This window comes from Protopterus annectens, chromosome 13.part0, assembly GCF_019279795.1.
Source record: "Protopterus annectens isolate FY-2018-M chromosome 13.part0, PAN1.0, whole genome shotgun sequence".
In the NCBI taxonomy this organism is placed as follows: domain Eukaryota; kingdom Metazoa; phylum Chordata; order Ceratodontiformes; family Protopteridae; genus Protopterus; species Protopterus annectens.
Window position 1 is genome coordinate 796,005,568 of NC_056747.1, and position 19,542 is coordinate 796,025,109.

The window sequence follows — 19,542 nt, forward strand, 5'->3', positions numbered from 1 at the left end:
TTTGTTCAAGTGTCTCAGATCCAGTATAATTAAATGATCTATAGTGGAACTAATATGAGTCTGGGTTACACAGTCACATGAAACACAATGCAAAAATGTGTAGACAGTCTCATGCTAAGCAGGGTAGATCACTGATATTTATGGACCCATTTCAGGCTTAGCTTGGGTGTACTATCTGGTTAAATAACTTGTTCAGGGTCGCACAATTAAGAGGTAGCATCTTGCTTGCAAGCATGATTTCTGCCCTTATACTCTTTCTTTGCCTTAACTGAGACATATTCCTGCCCATGGCATAAAGGGAGGAAAGACGGCAGGACTGAAGGGCAGCAAGACAGAGAAAGAATACATGCAGATGAGGAAAAAAGGTAATGAATAGTATTTTTTCTTGAAATGCACTGCTATAGGAATTAAAGGCTTTGTCAAGGTAAATTAAACCTGTCAATCTTTGCTTCAAGAACCAAAAAAAAAAAACTGGGAAAAGTTTGGTTCTGACTGCTTCAGTGGCAAATTGGTAAAACAGTGACCATTTGCTAATTTTATACTGCAGTGAAGTTTCCTAGTCGGAGCCATACATCTGTCTTACGATTTTAATATGTACACACATAAAAGATCAGTTATATGGCAACATAAAATAAAGTTATACAAAACCACAAAAATCAATGAGTTCTCTTATTAATTCCATTCCAATCCATTTATCCAAAAGATGTAAGCCGAACTCTTTGCCTGAAAGTTTGCCTTAGAAACAATAACATATCTAACTAGGATTTCAAAAATTATATAAAAATGTTTTATAATAAGTAAATAATTGTAAAACCATGAACACGACAGTAGTAGAATGATAATTACAGTGCTACTGGCAAATTATTCCATATAAAGTAGTCTGACTATTTCTGGATAAACAGACAAAGCAAAATGTAAAAAAAAAAATTAAACGATAGAAAGTATTTTCTTGCTTTGATTAACATAAAACATCGTATTAGGCAACATTCCCACCTTTTTGTCCAGTGTTTTCTGTAGTCTACTTTTGGCTTCCCTGCATTTGGTCTAGGTTAAATTACTCGAGCTTCATTTGCCTACAGAAAAAAAAGATCAAGAGCCAGAAAGAACCTTGAGCACTGTTTTCTGTAGGAAATCATTGCAGGTACAAATTCTAAGTGTGCGGCAGCAATGATTTACTTCTTTTGGAAGATTCCTCCCTTCTTTGAGTTGGTGTGACAAAGAGTTGGTACATATAAGTTCGGGGGGGGGGGGTGCAGGGGGCTTAAAGTTAAAATTTTCAAGCTTTTGTGTTTTGGGCGTTATTTTTTGCTATTTTGGCATGTCAGGTTTCTGGAAGTCACCACTTCATAGTAAAATCTATTCTTTTACTGCAGTGTCATGCTCAACTTCCTTTCTTCTTCCCTTACAGTTATCTACAAGTGTTTTGTTATCTACCTATGCAACACTTTTTTCAGACTTAACAAAAAAAAAGATATCAGACTGTGATACATGTTTGTGGTATCTCTACCTGTAATAAGATGAAAAGAATATTTGCTATATTCAAAGAAAAAAAAACATGATGTTAAACTGAATATTCTACTTTGTGCATTCTAAAATGGGGAGACAGAGCTCAGTTACTTTTATCATGAAGAAAGACAAGGTATAGAAAATTACTCTTAAATTCCAGACTTGTAACTGTAAAATCTACTAATGTTAATTTACAGTTCTACTTATAATCCTAAGACAGCCTTATTCACTGGTTCATACCTGTAAAAGTTTTTCTTCAAGACTGGACTTCTCTTGGTGAACTTTAAGAGTTTCATTCCGCAGCTTCTGTAGCTCCATCTCCTTCTGCCTGCAGAATATATTAGGTTGTCATTATATGAACACCTAATCAAGACTCTGCCTATGCATAGTTAGCAATGGAAATAAAGGGAGTGAGATGAAAATATAGCTGCTTTCAAAAATTAAGGAAAGGATTTCAAGTCTTATAAGAAAGTAGTCACATTTGCCTTTGCACTTTTTGTCTGTTAGTTTATGAAGCTCCACTTAGATATCATCAAATAACTCAGTGTTGTTACCACCACATAAATAAGTGTATATACACACACACACACACACACACACACACACACACACACACACACACACACACACACACACACGCACTCTAAACTTCATTCCTGAAAACAGAACTTTTAGTGTGACTACTTCACTGAGCATCATAACTCTACATGTAGTATATAACCTTATAAGGCTATATATATGTCTGTTATCTAGTAACTTATCTAAAACTTTTACTGGTAGATTGGCTGCCAGCGTGACAAAATCCCTATGCTGTTGATGTTATATGTATCCTACTGGTATAATCTATATTAGGTTCAGCCTTATTATTAAAATCATGTGGGGTAGTTAGGGTGGTGTGATGTAACATGTCAAAGGTCCTGATTAGGTCAATGAAGGGGAAACCTGTTAGGCTGCTTCTATCAATGTTTGTCAGGTTGTTTAGGCATAGTACTTCTCTGTGACCAGAATCTATGTTGTGTGCGGGATAGTAGGTGTTATTTTTGTCGGTAGGTGGTCATATGATTGAATAGGAGTTTTTCAAGAATTTTGCCTAGGGTAGGGAGTATAGAGATTGGTCTGAAGTGAGTTGTTGAAGAAGCTGTGCATTCCTTTGGAACGGGTCTCACTAGCCCTGACTTCCAGAGTTTGGGTATGGTGTTTGAAGTGGGGCAAGGGCTATACATGTGGAGTAGGTGGTGGAAATATAGTTTCTACAATTATATAGAAACCATGGACAGAGATTATCTGAGCCTGTTGGGACAAGAAGTGGGATTTGTTCTAATAATGCAGTGATCTGTTAAGCAGTAATCTTTGTGGGCAATTGTCTACTGTTTGATTTATTGGGAGGGTAGATGGAGGAAATGGATGGCTTGTGAATTCATTGAGGAAGTAAGTCAGAGGGACTGAGGTTCTGTATTAAGGGTGTTTCCTTAGGTATTCTCCTGCCTATAAGACTGGTTACCTGTTGAGAGAATTGGTTTGGGAAGTGCAGCAGTGAGGTTTGTTTTGCTGTGAGGTATTCAACTTTGTGTCTGTGTATTGCTTGTTTGGTTATATAACAAAGGAGGAGCAGTGTTTAATTTTCCACTGTTGCCAGACCTGATTACATAATTACATTAGGGCTTTTAGCTCTTTAGTAAGCCATTCTACTTCTGTTAGTTTTGAAGAGTCTAGTGACCAAGGGGAAGAAGTTATGCTGGATAAAATGGAGAGGCTGGGTAAGGGTATTTGCAATGAAGTTAGCAGTACTGAGTGTGAAAAGAGGAGTCCAATTTATAGTTGAGAGATAAGATATGAAGCTGGTGATATTGTTAGGTGACTTTGATCTATGTGTGAGGAGTTTAGAGGCATAGTTTACATTAAGGTTTGACCTCACTTGTTTCTAATACTTCTTGCATTTCTGAGTGACAATGATGTAAGTGTGAGGTTATGTTTAAGTAAATTTTTGAGTAAGATATTGCCTTTAAGTGATCCTGGGTTGGATCCAGAGTTTGACATTACTGGAAAGTTATATATGATTGGAGTGAGTTTGAGTAAGAATGTTGAAAGTGTTTATTGTGTGCAATGTGTTGTCCATATCCTCCCTGCTCTAATTTGGAAATACTTATGCCTCGAGCTAGTTCACATAATTTTGTTACTCACCAGATACTGATTATTTCTTGTCCTTATCTCATGGTGTATAAAACTGATCCCCAAAGTGCTACATAATTCTTTATTTTTAGAACATTTAATTATTCAAATAAGGTCACCCCTAAACTGACTATAAAAATGGAAAACAGGTTTAGACTCCTCAATATAGCCTCATAATGGATACCTGATAATATTCTTATCTTCCCAGTAAAGAACCTCTGAATCTTCCCAAGCATAGAAATATCTATTCTAGAGTAAAAACAACACACTGATCCATATTCTATAATTGGTCTAATAACCATTTTGTAAACTAGAATCATGACAGACTCATCCCAAGAAGATACAGTTCCTTATAGGGTCCTAATAAGCAAATATGTTGAATATCTATTTTTTAATATTTTATTTGCTTGCCCCCAAAAGTTCATTTTATTATCTAGTATGATCCCTTGGTGATCTTAAGAGAAACTGTTTGCAATAATCAAACAATCTAAAGCATATGGATATACATGATTATTCTGTCCCATTCATACTACCTTACATTATGTCTCATTAAGCCTCATGCCATTAAGAAGGACCTATTCTAAAAGAGAAAATTTAAACAGTGGTGGAGTACAGGTATGTCATTCACAACAGCTCTGCCACTGTTAGATCATCTGCAAATTTTTCCAATCCAACAGATATCACGTGTGGGGATGTGACTCGTGTAAATATGGAAAATGAAAGGACACAACACAATGGGGACTCTCTTAGATATAAATAGATCACTTGATCTAACCTCCGAATAGTCACATCAGCTGATTTGTTATATAGCCAGTTCATAACCCATCTGATGACAAATGGATTAAATCCCCAGTCTTCTAAAGCCTTTTTTTCATCATGATGTGGTACTGAGTCAAAGGCCCTAGAGAGATCTAGAAAGATCACATAAATGGCTAAATCCAAATCCAGAGAACTTACTACATCCTATAAAAATTATTAATGTAATGGCACATTAATGAACAGAAAAGTATGTATGGTCAAGCATGTTTTGCATAAGTGTTAAAAACTTCTCAACAATTTACCAATGAGACTAATTAAACTTATTTGTCTATAATTCTCAATACACAGCTTATCTCCTCCTTTATTTATTAGAATAATAAAGGCCTTCTCCAACAAGTTGGTACAAAACCCCACACTTTAGAGATATTTGAAAGATATGTAGTGACATATATTTTATAATGTTGATACAAGAGACCAATTTAGACCATTAGGTTGAAAGGCAGTGTCCACTTTGATTTTACTCAATACTTTCATAACCTAATCTGTTGTAATTGTAGGGTAAACATAAGCATTCAACTTAAGTTCCAGTCTGAAAATATCCATTATATTACTGCCAACAGCAACTTCACCAAAATGCTGGGCAAACCTTTCCACCATTACTCCTGGATCTGCTTCTATTCCGCCATCACATAAGATGTTAATATTAGAAGTTCCAGTACTATTTCTTTGCCTTACATATTTATAGAACAGTCTAGAATTATTTACTATATTCTAATCTTGAATTTCCTGATCATTCTTCTAAATTCACTGGACACTTCTTTATACAGAACCGTATTAGACTCTGAAGGACTTGAACCATATCTATCACAGCAAAAGTTTAATTTTAAGGTTAAACCAAGAAAGGTTAGAAGACCTGCAGGAAACTACCCTTTCCCTTTCAGATACAAAAGTCTCTATTAACACACCTAATTTCCTGTAGAATCTGTCCCACATTTATTCAATGGACAGATCCTTAAGGTTATCCTTCCAGTTTCAGTTAGTTAAGAATGCGCGTATATATTTATAGTCAGTGCTATAATAATTTTTACTAGTGACCACACCTGTTTGTTTCAGAAATGGCTTCAATCTAATCCCACATTTAACAGTAGAATGGCCAGAAGAACCAAGTGGAGATGAGATGATAATATTACTAACATCAACATTCTGAGAAGGCATAACTGTATCTAGGATGCTGTCACCTCTTGTAGGCTGATCAACATACTGACTTGCTCCAATCTCCAGCAGAAAAGTAAAGAAATAATTATCCAGCATACTAGAAGACTTAACTATGCCAAGGGCATAGGAGGATGAGGCTCAAGAATTAATAGCTAAGATAGTAAAGGATGTGATGAAATTGTGATGTATAATAAATGAACAGGGAAATCTCCAGGAACAGATAGTGTTCTTGTGGAAGTTTGGAATTTAGGAAAGAAGAAAGTGATAAACATCTGGAAGGTTTTGTTAACAATACTGTAAAATGAGGGACAATACTAGTATCTCAGAAAAAAAAGCTGTGGTGGCTGTATTACTCAAAGAGGATAAAGACCATTTAGACTCAGCTTCATACAGACCAATTTCAATTTTAAACCATTATTATAAAGTACTTATGTAACCCGCGGTGGTGGTGCTGCGGTAGCATTGTCGCCTCACAGTAAGACGCTGTCCGGTTCGATTCTCAGCTAAAGCGTCTTCTGCGTGGAGACATGCATGAATGGGCGTACCTTCGTTGAAGGTTGTGCGTCAGGCCTGGCAAGCCGGTACGTAAAAATTAACTGCCAGTCATTAGCGGACTGGAGTTCTGCTGTGGTGACCCCTAACCGGGAAAAGCAGAAAGACACAAACAAACAAAATTGTAAAGTACTTTGTCTATACTAGCTAAGGTAATGGCAAATGTTTTGCCAAAACTGATAGATATGAATCAATGTGGGTTTGTGGAGGGAAGGTAAACAACAACAATGATCCAGAGTGAAGCAGAGTATAAGAAGATGCCATTATTAGCAGTGGGTCTTGATGGGAATTTATGAGCAGGGTAATGGTAACATTTGTGTTTCCTTATAGAATAATGGAATTAATTAAGAAGATGTATGAAGGGTCAGAAACACGAATTAAGGTGGGAGGGTTCCTCTTCAACAAGCTGTGCTTGAACAGAAGAACCAGACAGGGATGTCTTCTTTCCTCTTTGTTATTTGCTTTATACTTAGGGCCATCAGCAAAGAAAATAAGGTACCCAGAAATAAAAGGATATAACTGGTATGGAAATGAAGAAAAGCTAGCTTTATTTGCAGATATTACTTTGTGCTTTATAAATCCAGATAAGGATGTTACAGTGTTGCAGAACATTTTGAGATAGTTACAGGTTTTTTCAGGATACAAAATAAACAAAGATACAACAATTAACTATATATCCACACATGAATTGGTTCAGTAATACCCATATTTATGGGAACATGACAAGATGAAGTACTCAGGTGTGTGAATTAAAAGAGATTCTATTATGGCAGATAATATGTGAGGATCAACTAACAAAAACTGATACAAAATTTGAGAAGATGGAGGCTCTTGACTATGGAGGATATGGATAGGAAAGTACAAGTAGGGATAATGTTTCTAGTTTGTATGATATTATATTCAAGTCAGGCATATGTTATTAAGCATAGGAAAAGTTGCAGGCCATAATTAATAAAGAGATGAAACAATGAATTTATGATGGAAAGAAGGCAAATGTCAAGTGGGATAAATTGTTTCTCCCCATAGAATAAGGTGATCTATGATTACCTGATTTGAAGGAATATTTTAGAGCTATACAGTTAAGGCTCGTATGTATAACACAAACACAAGGTTACAAATCAAAGTGGAAAGAAGGGGACAGTTCGCAAAATAAGGGCAAAGTATGATTTTGGATGCAGGGTCTTAAGAAGAACACTAACTCACTAACCATAAAGGGTATTATATTTATGAAGTTAACAGGAAGAATTTTAAGCACTAAGCCAATATTTGGAATGAAGAAAGGGAATTTTAACAATAAAGATGAATGCAAGTAGAGGCACTGAAAATAGGTAAGAAAGGCTAGGACTTACTGGAAATAATTAGCAAAGGAACCAAGGTATTGGAGGCAAATATGTAAGGAATGAGGCCAATCAGAAGTTTGAACTCAGGTTAGAGACTGACTTCCCTACCACGGATTGATATCAGGGTACAGACAAAAAGAAAGGGATAGGGGAGTGATAAGTGAAAGACCTGTCTGTTTTTTTAGTTGAATCTAGAACAGAAACAGCTGTTAACAGCTGTCAATGATGGATAATTACTAGGGCAAATAAAATAATGTATAACTACAGTATAAGAATCAATCAGAAGTGGTTAGATAAAGCTGTGAAGAGAGACTGGAAAGGCAATATACAAAGAAACAGTGGGAGGACATTTGTGTAGCTCCTAAGTATGCAACAAAGACTAGAAGGTTTAGGATTTTAGCATGGAAGTATTTGCATAGGTACTTTTATATGCTTCCACTGTGAGTAGATTAAAGCAAATGCGTAGACGATCAGAATGCCTGAACTGCATTCACTAAAAACATCTTACTGAAAAAACACTTTTATAAGTGTCTTTGCAGTGGGGCCACCCCCTCTGCACTCCCAATGTGGGGAGAAATTATCCCCATACCACAAAATGTATATATACTGACTCCAAGGTTGCACTTACTCGAAAAATGGAGGAAAGTCCTCCCCAAAGGAATTCACATTTACACACCTCATCGACGTTGATTTTCTATGGAGGAACTCTGATCATTGGTGAGTTGAAGCATGTGCAGTCAAAGATTGAGAGCCCAACCTTTGTCCACCAGTAGGATAACTGTTTTATACTCCAAGTAGACTTCAGAGACTTTTCCATCAGGAAGGCAGCAAATATTATGATAGAAAAGAGCAAGGTAATCTTGATTTTGTTTTGAGATTGTAACAAGTTAGTAGATTATAAAATTTCCTTACAGAGTACTTTGTCATAAATATAGGGGGAGCAAATAACTGTAACTAATGAAATCAATCTTTTGAATTGGAATACAGAAACTGAATTGCCTTTCCATAACCCTTACTACAGTTAATATTATAAGTAGCCAGAAAAGTAATTGCTGGAAAATGGAAATCAAAATCTAAGCCAACCTTAACTGAAGTATTGAATATTGTAAAGAAGATAAAAGTATTGAAAGTGGGATCTTTAGAAAAGTGAATGAGCAAACTACATAGAAATAAATGGAATTTGTGGGAACCATGTATACAGAATAATGTTCATGAGGAGGAGTTAAATTTAAGGGAAGTCAGGACTTCAGAAATTTATAAAACATTAGAACGGATGCTAAAAATCTTTTAAAAAAGAAAATATATATGTATAACGCATGAAAATGAAAAATGTCTGTAGAGGTTTGTTTACTTTTTATTACTATATGTGTGAATTTAATAAAGGTATTTTTTAAAAAAATATATTTAATAAACAGATAAGAACAATGGTTTATAATGAATAAATAATGTTACAGTCACACATATAAATGCACTAAAATATCTGATAAATAAGTTGATATTCATACTTTAAGGATAAATTTCTGGGATTACAACAGACATAGTAAAGGTAGACATAACAAGTAATTATTGGAAAGGTGTAATACTCAAAGAAAAGTTTCCAGTCAAAAAATTGGAAATCAAATAAAAAAAAAAAAAAAACTGAAGAAACATAAAACATCAGGCCCAAAAGTAGCAATTAAGCTGTCTATAGCAGAGCGTGATAAATGGGCCAAGTTTTAAAGAATGTCTTTCTAAAATTATGAAGAATTCTTTGATTGCACCAAGTCATTGAGAGGAAGGGTAATTATCCCAATTTTTAAAAAAGAGGACAGAAGAAACTCAGCAACGTATTACCCAATTGTCCCATTGCAAATGTTATTATTTTTTAGTAATATTAGATTAACTAGAAACCATGATAAGCAAAACTGGTCTCGAAGTGTCAATTTGCATATGTTAATAAAACAGTGAGACAACAAGTCCATTTTCTAGTGCAGCATATAACTGGAATATATGTTAGTCTTTGGAATCAGAAGATTTTTGCTGTTCACTTTATTTGGATGTGGCTTTTGATAAAACTGAGATGCATAAACTGCAGACAATATGAGAAGAAGGAGTTCTAAATAGGAAATAGTTTGCGGTCCACTTTTTAAGTGAATAATTGGCCAAATGTAGAAAGTAAAAGACAAGTTTCAGACAGACGATGTTTTTCAGTAGGAGATATTCCAAGTGTGGCAAAGAAAAAGGTCCTATGATTGGATACACAGAAGATGTGCTAATCTCAGTACTGAATAATAAAATTTTGCAAAAAAAATGCAAAGTCATGTTTATAAATTAGAGGAAAGTATTTAAAGATGATATGGCAATTAATATCCCAACAATACACTTAATTATGAACAGTTGGTGAGGTATGAGAAAATAAATATATAGGTCTGATTCAGTCTGACATTAATACTTGAAAATACAATAAAATGCTGTCACTAATGGTGTGCATAACAGGACATTTCAATCCCTATATCATTTCTATAATGAATATGGTGGGTATCAACATGTATTCCAGATGGAAGGTATTAAAACTAAAATTAACAGTAGGCTACAATATGGATCTGAAATCTGGGAAATAAAATAATTCATTCCTAAACGGAACGTATGAAATTACCAAAAAATGTTTGCTTTGCCTTGTTTAAGGGAAGTATTTAACATAGAAAATAAGGAAGCTATAATCAATACCAGAATACTATTACATTAGTTTAAACTGGTCTAGTCCCAAAATAATGATATAATGAGAACTGTCCTAAGCAAAAAGAGCTCTGGCAAGAGGAATTCAATTTTATATTTCTAGCAGAGAAATGATAAACAGAGCTCTGGAGTGATATGGCTTCAAGTGCTTGAAAGAATATTTAAAGAAAGATATGTGTTTAGCACAGCCATATCATATTTACCAAAAAGACCAATAAATGGAAACATGCTAAAAAAGAACTTATTAAAAGTGGCTATTATTCAAAACTGTATGTAAAAACTTACCCACAATAATGATATAGAATAGCTCTACTTTACAAATTAACTCAAATCTGTTTTTATCAGAACAAAGCTAAATTAATCCTGGCAATACTCTTGGGTTTGATACTGAAATGCAAATACCATGAATTTACCAAAGGGCAATCTACCTAAACAAACCTTATTGAATTTTATGATTTTGTAACATTAGCAGTTGACATGGGATTAGGAGTGTTGGCTATATATCTAGACTTAACTAAGGCATTTGATGTATTACCCTTTTCTAAGATCTATGATTCCTTGATTGAGTAAGGCATTTGATGTATTACCCTTTTCTAAGATCTATGATTCCTTGATAGAGAACAATTATATTCCTTATTTGATCAGCTGGATAATTGAATGGATGGTTGAAAGAAGACAGTTGGCAGTTATTGATGGTTGTTGTTCCATTGATGGGCAGTGTCCTTCAGGGACCAGTCCTGGGACCACTGTTGTTCAATATTGTTTTCTCCATTTTTCCTATGAGTAAAATTTGTTGATACAATAAATATGCCAAAGATTGTGAATTAGGTTTTATAATAACTGATAGACATTGTTATGGCAATGTTTTTTTGACTGAAAGAAACAACTGGGCTAGCAGTTATGGAATACAGTTTAGGATACATAAAATTAATACTTTTTTTTGGAAAACATATTCCTTGAGAGCCATTATTAATTCAAGGTGTGCAGTTTTCTGAGTTGGATATATATAATTACATGGATATATTAATTACTCCAAATTTCTCTTTCTCTAAACAAGTTGATTTGGTGGTTTCAAAAGCCAATCGGCAATTAGGAATACCAGTGAGGAATATTACACCAAGAGATAACCAGTATCTGGCCAGTCTATATAAAATATTCATTCTGCCAATTTTGGTGCACAATAATGTTTTATTACTTGCAATACTGATCAGTTGAACAGATTAGACTCAGTACAGAGAAAGTTTACTAAAGGAAATAAATCCTTGCCAAATTTATGATATAACTGCACTCAAATGCCCTGGATCAGCTGGTAAACTCCCCTATCAGAGGTGAAAACATATTGGACCTGGTCATCACCAACATGGGCGACAGGTGTTCTGCACCGGAGGTCAACCCGTCACTGGTTAGATCTGACCATAAACTAATCACTCTGGATGTCCACACCACACCACACCACACCACCACCCTCAACCAAGGAAACCACAGTGAAAACCTTTTCTATAGCAAACTTCACCTTACTTAAGACAAAGGTGGTACGTTTCACAGCCCCCACGCTAAAGGATAACAGTGTCCAAGATGCAGGAACCTTTGCAAATGCACTCTATGAGCACCTACAAGGATGCATGGATCATGCCATCCCTAGAAAAACCAAGACTCACTCCCTAAGAGAAGGAAACCAGTCTAGTGGACCCCTGCCATAAACAGGCTATACAATAGAAGGAGGAAACTAGTTCAGAAATAAAGCAAATCCCTAGAAGGAAAGACATCCCTGATCAGTATCAGTAAGAATCTAAGGTCCCTCATAAAATCATCCAAGGCTAACTTCGAAAGAAAAATAGCCAATGATTCGAAAGATAACCACAAAGCCTTCTTTAGCTATGTCAAGAATCTAAGTGGCAGCTCACAGATATGCTCTGACCTAGTGCAAAATAGCACAAAATATACTGAACCTACTGATATTGCTAACATCCTGGCAGATAGATTCAGTGCAAACTTCACCCCCTCTCACCTCCAAAAGGGCCCACAACAATCACAGATGTACAGGTGAAAACAGCCCTTTCAAAAGCCAAAAGCACAGCATCAATGGGGCCAGATGGTGTCCCAGGCTGCAACTTGCACGAACTACAGAACAAACTAATCCCCCACTTAAATACAATGTTCAGCCTTAGCCTCTTCACAGGCTATGTGCCGATAGAATGGTGCACAGCAACGGTTAATCCGCACTACAAAGTAGGGGCCACAACTGACCCTGGTAACTATCACCCCATAAGCCTGACTAGCCTGGTCTGCAAGGCTATGGAGCGCATCATGGAACTCATTAACAAAGACATTGGGAACCTCCAAACACTTGACCCAACCCAGTTCGGCTTTGTTATGGGCAGATCATGCCTACTAAACCTGGTTGACTTCTTCGAGACAGTCACCAAGGTCATAGATGAGGGGAAGGTGGTTCACACAGCCTACCTTGACCTTGCCAAGGCTTTTGACACCATTCCCCACTCTGGAATTATAGAAAAACTCACCAGCCTGAACATAAACCTCTACGTCACGAGATGGGCTGCCAACTGGCTTACAGACAGAACTCACACGGTAAGAATAGCGGGCTCCAGGTCTGACTCTAAACCAGTCACAAGTGGTGTCCCTCAAGGCTCATTCATGGGACCCCTACTGTTTGGCATATACTTCTCAGAAGTACAGGCAAACACAAGAGGACTATGGCTAACCAAGTTCGCCGATGACTGCAAACTGGGAGCCATAATTGACTCTCTGGCTGACAAGGACATTCTCCAAAAGGATCTTACTGAGATGGACACCTGGTCTCAAAGTCATGGTTTCAAGTTAAATGCCAAAAAATGCATAGTCATCCCATTTGGGGAAAAACAAAACACCCATGAATTACCACATAGGTGGCAGCCCCCTTAATACAGAAGAGGTAATAAGAGATCTGGGGACCCAGGTAGATAGTAATCTCTCCTTTGACAATCATATTGCCAAAGTAGTTAGGAAATCCTTCTATGTAGCCCATCTGATTACTAAAGGGTTCGCATCTAGAAATAAAGAGGTTATAGTGCCCCTCTACTCGTCACTCATCAGACCCATCATAGAGTACAATGCCCCATTTGGGATGTACCTCACAAGGTACTTTCAACAGCTGGAAAGACCACAAAAGTACCTCACCAAGAGGATTACTGGCCTCAAACATATGTCCTATGCAGCCCGACTGGAAAAACTCCAGCTGTACTCAGTGGCATATCGCTTACTCAGAGGTGATCTCTGCCTGACTTACAAAGCCATGTCCAACTCAGAATTGATGGACATGCTCGACCTAAAGAAATCCAAGTCACTGCGAGCCACTCGCTCTAGTGAGCTAAATCTTGCCACAACAATAAATAGAACATGCTGGAGGGATAAATTCTTGTCACAGGGACTTCCCATGCTTTGGAACAAAATTCCTAACTACATTAGGCAGAGCCCCTCACTAACACTCTTCAAGAGAAACCTTGACGAGTGGATGGGTAACAGAAATTACACCCCTGGGATCACTTCATTGGCTCTTCTTGACAGAGGCTCAGTTAATTAATCAATGGGGCGACGAAAGCTGACACACTCTGGCTAGGCTTATAAATGCCCTCAGGCAGATAGCCTAGTACCTACCTATGAACCTATAACATATGTAAAAGTCTAGGTTTGTTTACTATCCACTATTGATACATATGAGGTAAGTTATGGCCTATAAGACTTTAGATGACAGTAATTTACAAGCTTTTATGAGCCTAGATATTAATGATTGCACAAAAGCTCACATACATTCAAATTTTGCTTATAAAATAAAGAGTTATTGAATAAGAATGATGGGATCATGTAGTACACAAACAATTCCAATACTTTGGAGTACACTGCAACTGTTTATATGTAGGTTAGCTTCTTTAAATGTATTCATATCAAATTTAGATAAATGGATGGGTAACTGGGCATGTGATTCACCTTTTAGGGAATTAGCTGTCTTCAATGGTATTAGGACCTGAATACTGTAAAGTAAACATATGAACATATAATACAGATTGACTTCATGATGCACTTGTAGATATGCAATAGATTCTAGCCTGACTGAGAACAGAGGGAGGAGCTCTTAGCTTCTGTTAAGCGACTACCATAGCTATTGCATCCCTCCCCATAGAAGAAGAAATGACAATGAGTGGGCAAGTCCTTCCCTTATCTGTCTGGACGTTTTCCCACACCTAAACCACCAATGTCATGGATGGAAAATGGATCATACTAAAGTATGTCTTTTATGATTTCACCACCCAGTTAGATGAAGATGAACTTTTACTTATCTAAGGATGTTGTTTTCTTGTATGCCAGTGCAGTTAGAAAATGTGACATCTCAAAAGAGCAGAGTACAAATATTTTACAGAGCCGAGTTAAACATTTTAATTTGCTCCTGTTTTTGTCCCTTAGTCTCCCATCACCAGTGTAGGCTTGTTCACATTAGTGCCCTGGTTATAGGACAAGGAGCTGTCCAAGCACACCTGTATACTGCTATCATGTCTTTCTAAAAGCTTTCGTATACTGTGTCCCTTGATATCAGCCCATAGACTAAGATAAGCAGTCTTTACCAAGAAGCCTACCCCACTGATTACTAGGCTGTATGATATGTCTACAGTCTGTGCAAAGCAGTACTCAGCCAAAAAGGAGGACATATTATCTTCAAGTCAACTGAAAAGGGACTTTACCCTTAAGGATAAGCAGCCTTTCACAAGAAACTTGTTTCTACAACACAGATTATTAGGATGTAAGGGAGGTCTGCATTCTGTGGACAGCAGAACTTGCTCAGAAAAAAAAACATGAAATATCACATTTAAGTCAAAGTCATGCTTAAAATGAAAAGGGAATATACCCCATAACTAATGGTTAAGTGTGTAGGTGTATTTTAAGTTCCACTCTGTAAATGATGGTGAATAATAATGCATGTGTACGTACACACACACACACACACACACACACACACACACACACACACACACACACACACACACACACACACACACAGCCTTCCTCTGCCCTTGTAGCCTCAGCCCACATTAATCATTTATGGGTTGGTCAATAGACCCTCATCTTATTACAGATTACAGTTAAAAAACTGCCTCACTTTGCCCAGAACTGTTAGATTGCGCTCTGAGTAAATGTCTGGCTAATGATAATTTAAATATTATGTAGTGGTGCATACAGCAGTTTAGTAGTCGAAAATACCGGTTAAGTTTGTTTGTAGTAGTGTTTCACTCCAGACACTGCTTTACTGTGCTTTTGAAATGGCAGGACTGAGATTGTTCATTTGGTGGCGGTAGGTGCTTACCTGGTCTATCTGAGCTGGGAAACACAAAAAGGGCCACTAAGTACTTTTTTTGCAGCTCTCTGCACTTGATTTGCACTGTTCTGATACCTAGATAGCATAGGCTAGATTAAGACCTGCTGAATCTAGCCTGTTATTAATGCACTTGATCACTAAACCAGCCATCTTACATTAAGAAGAAGTCCCCTGCATCCTTGTGGCAGAAGTGTGTATATCCAGCCTTCTCTGAGCTGTGGACTGCTGGAAGAAGGTTTATTGTGCACTTTTCTATTGGTAGATTAGCTTAAAAGTGTATTCATTTCACCTGTATTTAAGCCTTGCATTTGCACATTGCAGTGCACCATACAACAGGGGTCAGGGGTGCCCTGTACAGATGCAAACACCTTGAAACTCAAATTTTCTCTAGACATCTGTCAGTGGAATCCTCCCTAGCTTCCCTTCTGTACTACAGGCACATTGTGCAGTGTTGCCACACTTATCATCCATAGCCTTCAATAGAACAAGCACCTTTGTTAGTTGTAGCACAAAAACTGGTCAAACTAGCTTCCGTGATAGTACATACGGTAAAATCCCTGCCATAATGGATGGGCAGTTTCCCATCATTTAACCAGCTAGCCTGATTGACATCCTGAGGCAATGTAGTAATTGTCTCATGTATACTGACAACCACTTACTCCTAAAACAAACAAATACCCAATGTGAGAGATGTAATTATACTATGAAACTGGAATCAATTCTCTCATGTAACAACAAACCGAACATGAAACAAGTTGTCAGCACATACACTTCACCTCTCACACAAAATGAGGTCATGACACATAAACCCACATACGCGGAGGTACTCAATAGAAGCCTACCAAAAAATCTGAGACCTCCCAAACATAAACCACTTGTACACACTGCTATGCAAATAGAAACCACTACACCTAATAACACATACACCAGTGTCTCAGCAAATAAGTCCCTAAGGCAAAACACCTCAAAACCTAATATTTTGGTCATAGGCGACTCCATTGTTAGACACACAGATGTCCCCCTCACCAGGCTGTACAAGGAGAAGGTCATGGTCATCTGCTTCTCAGGTGCCAGGATCCTTCAAATCACACATGCACTCAAGTCACTCAACAACAAGTACCGTTATGACTCTGTCATACTTTATGTTGGAGTAAATGACTTGAGATGTACCTATCTGGAGTATATGAAGAGAGACATGACTGAACTCTCAGAGTGTATGTCTCAGGCAGGAATGACCATAGCCTTAAGCAGCATTACCTTCACCCAGGATGATGCCACAATATAAACAAAAAATGAATGACTTTAACAATTGGCTTAGCTTATGTTGTTAGTCCTGGGGATCCAGGATCTGTCAGCCTGGGAAGACATGGTCAACAGGCCATGCTGCTTTGCCAGAGATGGTCTGCACCTAACTTTTGCCAGAGATGGTCTGCACCTGTCTTCTCTAGGCTTTCAGATACTGGCAAAGGTGCTTGCCTTCCCCATAGTGCTTTTTTTAGGCAATGTCTAAAAAACAAAACTTTCAACATAACAAAATCCACTTGAGACAAACTCAAGGTTCTGCTGCTTAATGCTAAGAGTCTAAATATGTAACTGCTCTCCCTGGAAGCACTCTTCACCTTGGAAGATGCTGAGGTCTGTAAAGTCACTGAGACATAGTTCAAGGCCGCAGAGAACACCCTGGCTATGCAAGGCTACAATCCCTTCCATACATTCAGACATCAAAATGAGTGCAAAAGAATCAAAGGTGGAGGTGTATACATCTTCATTAAAGCCAATTACACCTTGGAACTGGTTAAACAGTACAACTCTCTCGAAATACTCCATGTCCAATAAACTACAGGCAAAATACCCTACCGCATCACTCCTAGCTATAGATCCCCTACCATGAACCAAGAAAAGCACACTGCCTACCTGGACTTACTGGAGTCACTTGCCATAGAGCCCAACACCTTAGTCATTGGAGATTTCAACTATCCTTCCATTGACTGGGTGACATACACAAGCACGAAAATGGTCACCCAGAGGCTTCTGGACTTTGTCAATACAAATGCTCTAGAACAGATAGTCTGCGCCCACCACAAGGGGCTCAAATGACCTAGACATAGTACTCACCAACATGGGGGAGGTCACTGCACTCCCCCCTGTGTGATGCCCTCCCTGGTTAGGTCGGACCATAAATCAGTCTCATTCAAAGTAACTACTGAACCTATCACCGACATAGAAGCAAAAAAAAAATATTTTCCAAAGCAAACTAAAGTCTACTAAGTGATGGTATAAAAAGTTTTATACCCCCTGCAATCACAGACAACAATGACTCCTATGCAGAGGTGTACACAAATGCTCTGTTTAAACACTTAAGCAACTGTATAGACTTGGCTGTGCCTGACCGGATTAAAACCAGGTCCTCCCAAAAAAACAAACCACCATGGTGGACCTCAAATATGAACAGCTTAGATATCAAAAGGAAGACACTGATGTCTAAGAACAAGAGGGAACTGACTCAGCAGAGAAATAATTCTCTCCACAGCATGAACAAGCAAATCATAAATCTTGTAAGGTCTTCTAAAGCTAATTATGAAGGTAAAATAGCATACCTAGCTAAGGATAATTATAAGGCATCATTTAACTATGTCCAAAATCTAAAAAGGAATGCCCAGCTATGTGCTGAACTGGTAGTAGATGGTATCACTTATATGATACTGGAGGAAACTGCCAACCTGCTAGCTGACAAATTTGGTGAAAACTTTACCCCCCTGTCCCCACCAGCCATACCTCAAAGCATACCTGATACCAGTCATCCGCCTAGCATCTCTAGAGATCAGGTCATATCTGTGCTCTCCAAGGCCAAAAACACAGCTTCAATGGGACCAGATAACATCCCAGGTTGCTTATCAAGCAATCTAAGACAGGACCTAGTGGACCCACTTGGTGTTCACTTTAATGATAGCCTGAGAACTGGCTTTGTTCTAGCAGAGTGGAGAACAGCAGCAGTAATCCCCTTACATAAAGTGGGGCCATCAACCAACCCTGGGAATGATAGACACATAAGTTTAACCAGCCTTATCTGCAAGGCCATGGAAAGAATCATGATGGATCTTATCAACAAGGACACAGGTGACCTTCAAACTCTAGACTCAACCGAGTTTGGCTTTGTTAAGGGTACAGCACAGGTTCATAGGTACATGCTTATTAAACCTAGAAGGCTTCTTTGAGAAAATCACCAAAGCCCTGGATGAAGGTAAGACAGTGCATACTGCCTATCTTGACCTAGCCGAGGCTTTTGACACAATCCCCACTCAGGTATCATTGAGAAACTCTCCCAGCTGGGGATTAACCCTTATGTCACTAGATGGTTAGCCAATTGGCTCACTGACAGAACACATACTGTCAAAGTTGGTGACTCCAGCTTTAGCAGTAGACCCATCAACAGTGGCATATGACAAGGATTTCTGCTGGGCCCTTTACAGTTTGGATTCTATTTCTCAGAAGTCCAGGCTAAATCAGATTTGGTTTACCAAGTTTGCTGATGATTGCAAATTGGGTGCAATCACTGAGTACCCCAAAGATGTTAACATATTACGGCAGCTTAACCTTATTTTAGAGATAGGAGAATGGAATTATCTATGATCACTGATGTTTGTGATAGTAATACAACTAAGTGTAGAATAGTTGTTACCTATTCAGCGAATATTACTGCAATTATAGAAGTTATAGCTAAGAACTGGAACAGCTTGATGTTGGATGATAAGTTAGTCAACATTTTAGGTAACACCCCTAGTTAAAAATAACAAGAATTTAAAGCATAAAAGGCTGGAACACCGAACCAATTCCACACAAAAGCACGGACACCAAAAATTAGCTTTCATTCACTTTAATGACTGTGAACTTCTTCAGAAAAACTTCATCATGTGGTGGGTG

The 19,542-nt window shown here is 37.8% G+C and overlaps 1 protein-coding gene across 1 annotated transcript in view; it reads right to left on the reverse strand.

Annotated features, from left to right (window-relative positions):
* The window catches only part of LOC122787678, a 970,705-nt gene that overhangs the window by 278,315 nt on the left and 672,848 nt on the right, over positions 1 to 19,542 (reverse strand). Inside the window, exon 13 of the mRNA XM_044054524.1 lies at positions 1,747 to 1,834. Coding sequence (XP_043910459.1) covers positions 1,747 to 1,834 — 88 coding nt within the window. The remainder of the gene's footprint in view (positions 1 to 1,746; positions 1,835 to 19,542) is intronic.